The 2711-nt window shown below is 36.4% G+C and overlaps 1 protein-coding gene across 1 annotated transcript; it reads left to right on the forward strand.

Moving 5' to 3' along the window:
- The first annotated feature begins 552 nt into the window (after positions 1 to 552).
- On the forward strand, positions 553 to 2464 carry LOC114727110 (cytochrome b561 and DOMON domain-containing protein At3g25290-like). The gene is made up of 3 exons (XM_028913835.1): positions 553 to 1191; positions 1281 to 1535; positions 2204 to 2464. The coding sequence occupies exons 1-3, from the start codon at positions 553 to 555 to the stop codon at positions 2462 to 2464; spliced, it is 1155 nt and encodes a 384-aa protein (XP_028769668.1).
- Positions 2465 to 2711: the final 247 nt, after the last annotated feature.

Raw genomic sequence — 2711 nt, forward strand, 5'->3', positions numbered from 1 at the left:
TGATAACATACTAGAAGGTCGAAGCTTATAATACCGCATACCGAAAAATTATATTTAAAAAACATTAAATGGGCAGGGTTCTTCTAATTTTTATTGAATTAAAAATAATAAAAATTTGATTTTAAAATTTATATTTTTGATAAAAAAAAAATCCAGCAACACAGTTATATGTAAAGATATCATATCTGGGTTTTTCTTCTTTTAGAAACAATCAAATCACATATGGAACCGTGGAGTGCGTTGTAATTAACTACTAAAAGTAAAACAAAAAAACAGACAAAATTAAAAGACACCTTACCAACAATAGAAAAGTAAACCGCAAATTGCCTAAATCTGGAGAAAAGTTCAGTTCGAATTCCTTTCCAAGCAGAAAAGTTTTACGTTCTTCCAACACATTTGTTGCTCTCTAACAGTACTTACTAATTTGCCCAGATTTATTGGCGTTTCGCTTTTTGTTTAATCTCAGTCTTAAATAAATATATCAGAGGAAAAAAAACACCACATGAACACGTACGTACCCACGTTGTCTTGTCTCTAATCTCTCTCTGGACGATGACGGCGATTATGCCTCTGCTGCCACGCTCAATTATTCCTCTCTTTTTGGGTCTTTCACTTTTGGTGTCGTTGCCTTCTCCGGCGACTTCACTCACATGCACTTCCCAGAAGTTCGCCCATAATAAAGTTTATTCCAATTGCGCTGACCTTCCTGTGTTAAACTCCTATCTCCATTGGACCCATGCTTCCTCCAACTCTTCTCTTTCCGTCGCCTTTGTCGCCACTCCGGCGAAACCCGGTGGGTGGGTGTCGTGGGCGATAAACCCAACAGGGACTGGCATGGCCGGAGCGCAAGCTCTGGTGGCGTTTAAAAACAAGGAGGGCGTAGTGACGGCGAAGACGTATAACATTAGCTCTTACAGTTCAGTGGCTCCCGGGAAGCTTTCATTTGACGTGTGGGACTTGAAGGCGGAGGAGTCATCCGGTGGCGCGGTGAGCATTTTTGCCACAGTGAAGCTGCCGGAAAATGCAGAAAAAGTGAACCAGGTGTGGCAGGTGGGGCCTTCAGTCACCGACGGAGAACCGGACGCTCATGACACTGCTCCGGCGAATCTGGAATCCAAGGGCGTATTGAACTTGAAGTCTGGGCAGGGTTTTAGCAGTGGTGGGAATGATTCAAGAACAAAGCAAAAGAATGTAAATTATGAAGCTTCACTGTTTTACATTAATTACGGAATAGATTAATATAATTTGATTGTGATTAATTAATTATTAATATATGGCAGATTCATGGAGTGCTGAATGCAGTGAGCTGGGGGATTATGTTCCCAGTGGGGGTGATAATAGCGAGATACATGAGGGCATTTCCGTCATTAGACCCAGTATTGTTCTACCTTCATGTGTTCTGTCAAGTTTCAGGATACGCCATTGGAGTTTCAGGATGGGCCATTGGTCTTAAGATTGGAAGTGAATCTGAGGGCATTCAGTATTTTGGCCATCGCAACATTGGAATTACCCTTTTCTGCCTCGCCACATTACAGGTAATAAGTGAGGATGCTGGCTATTATACTTGTAAATAGTAATTCTCATAGTACAAATTAGGTCTTATATTTATTTAGAATAAAAAATAATAACATGGTTCTGAATAGAACACAATAATATGTTATTACTTTCGGTTTTTAATATAAAACCTTATTTAATTTTTATTTTGTATGAAATATAAGACCTCAATCTATTTTGTGTCTTATATTTATTCATTTTTTCTAAAATAATTCTTATAATAATAATAGTTCTAGTCAATACATTTGATTTGTAAGATACTTTAGCAAAGACAACACTTATTTATTATAAATAAATAATTTAACTAATTTTTTTAATCTACTCAAATCCGCCGACTGGTTCTTATATTAAGGATCGAAGATAGTGTTATCCATATGACTGACTTTATTTAGTAAAGTAACGCGTAGCCATTACTGTTATGCATGCATGCAGTGCATGAAATGAAAATAAACTATATTATTTACTCAGTCATTTCTAAATATAATATTCATTTTATAGTGTAATTTAGGATCAGAGGGAGTATAATTTATGGAGAGTACAGCTTATTATGGTTTGCATTGTTGTTAGTGCATGATGTGGTTAATTCAAGAGAAATATTCTAATCTCTCTGTTTATATTTAACGTCTGTGTGTATTTTGGAAAATGACAGGTAGTTGCATTGTTGTTGAGACCAAACAAGGATCACAAGTACAGATTTTGGTGGAATATGTATCATCACAGTGTTGGATATATCACCATCATCCTTGGGATCATTAACATATTTGGAGGATTCAACATCTTGCGCCCTAACAGGAGATGGAAGCTTGCTTATGTGGTAGCCATTGTAGCTTTGGCTGTTATTGCCTTGTTGCTGGAAGTCATCACTTGGATCGTTTTCTTTATCAGAAAACGCAGAAGAAACAAAAATTAACTAAATATAGTCTCATATATGCATCATGATCACCTCACAACATCCTCTTAAGAAAAAACACTTACGCTTAAAATTCATGATCTGGGGTAATTAATTATTACATCGATATTTTCTGCAATTCTTGGCTTCTCATCAGCAAGGATTTCTTTTGAGTGTATTGAAATATACTTGAAACTTTCAATTTGTTAGCTAGGTACTTAATCAGCAAAATAGTAGGTAGATAGCTCTTGTATGTGTATATTTGAAG

This window comes from Neltuma alba, unplaced genomic scaffold (genome assembly GCF_004799145.2).
Source record: "Neltuma alba isolate B1F8T4 unplaced genomic scaffold, ASM479914v2 tig00012449_pilon, whole genome shotgun sequence".
Lineage (NCBI taxonomy): Eukaryota > Viridiplantae > Streptophyta > Magnoliopsida > Fabales > Fabaceae > Neltuma > Neltuma alba.

Excerpts from the sequence above, each read along its gene's own strand:
- LOC114727110 (XM_028913835.1), top strand. The coding sequence starts at position 553 with ATGACGGCGATTATGCCTCTGCTGCCACGCTCAATTATTCCTCTCTTT. Across the intron at positions 1,192-1,280 it reads CAAGAACAAAGCAAAAGAAT|ATTCATGGAGTGCTGAATGC; the intron begins GTAAATTATGAA and ends AATATATGGCAG. Across the intron at positions 1,536-2,203 it reads TCTGCCTCGCCACATTACAG|GTAGTTGCATTGTTGTTGAG; the intron begins GTAATAAGTGAG and ends GGAAAATGACAG.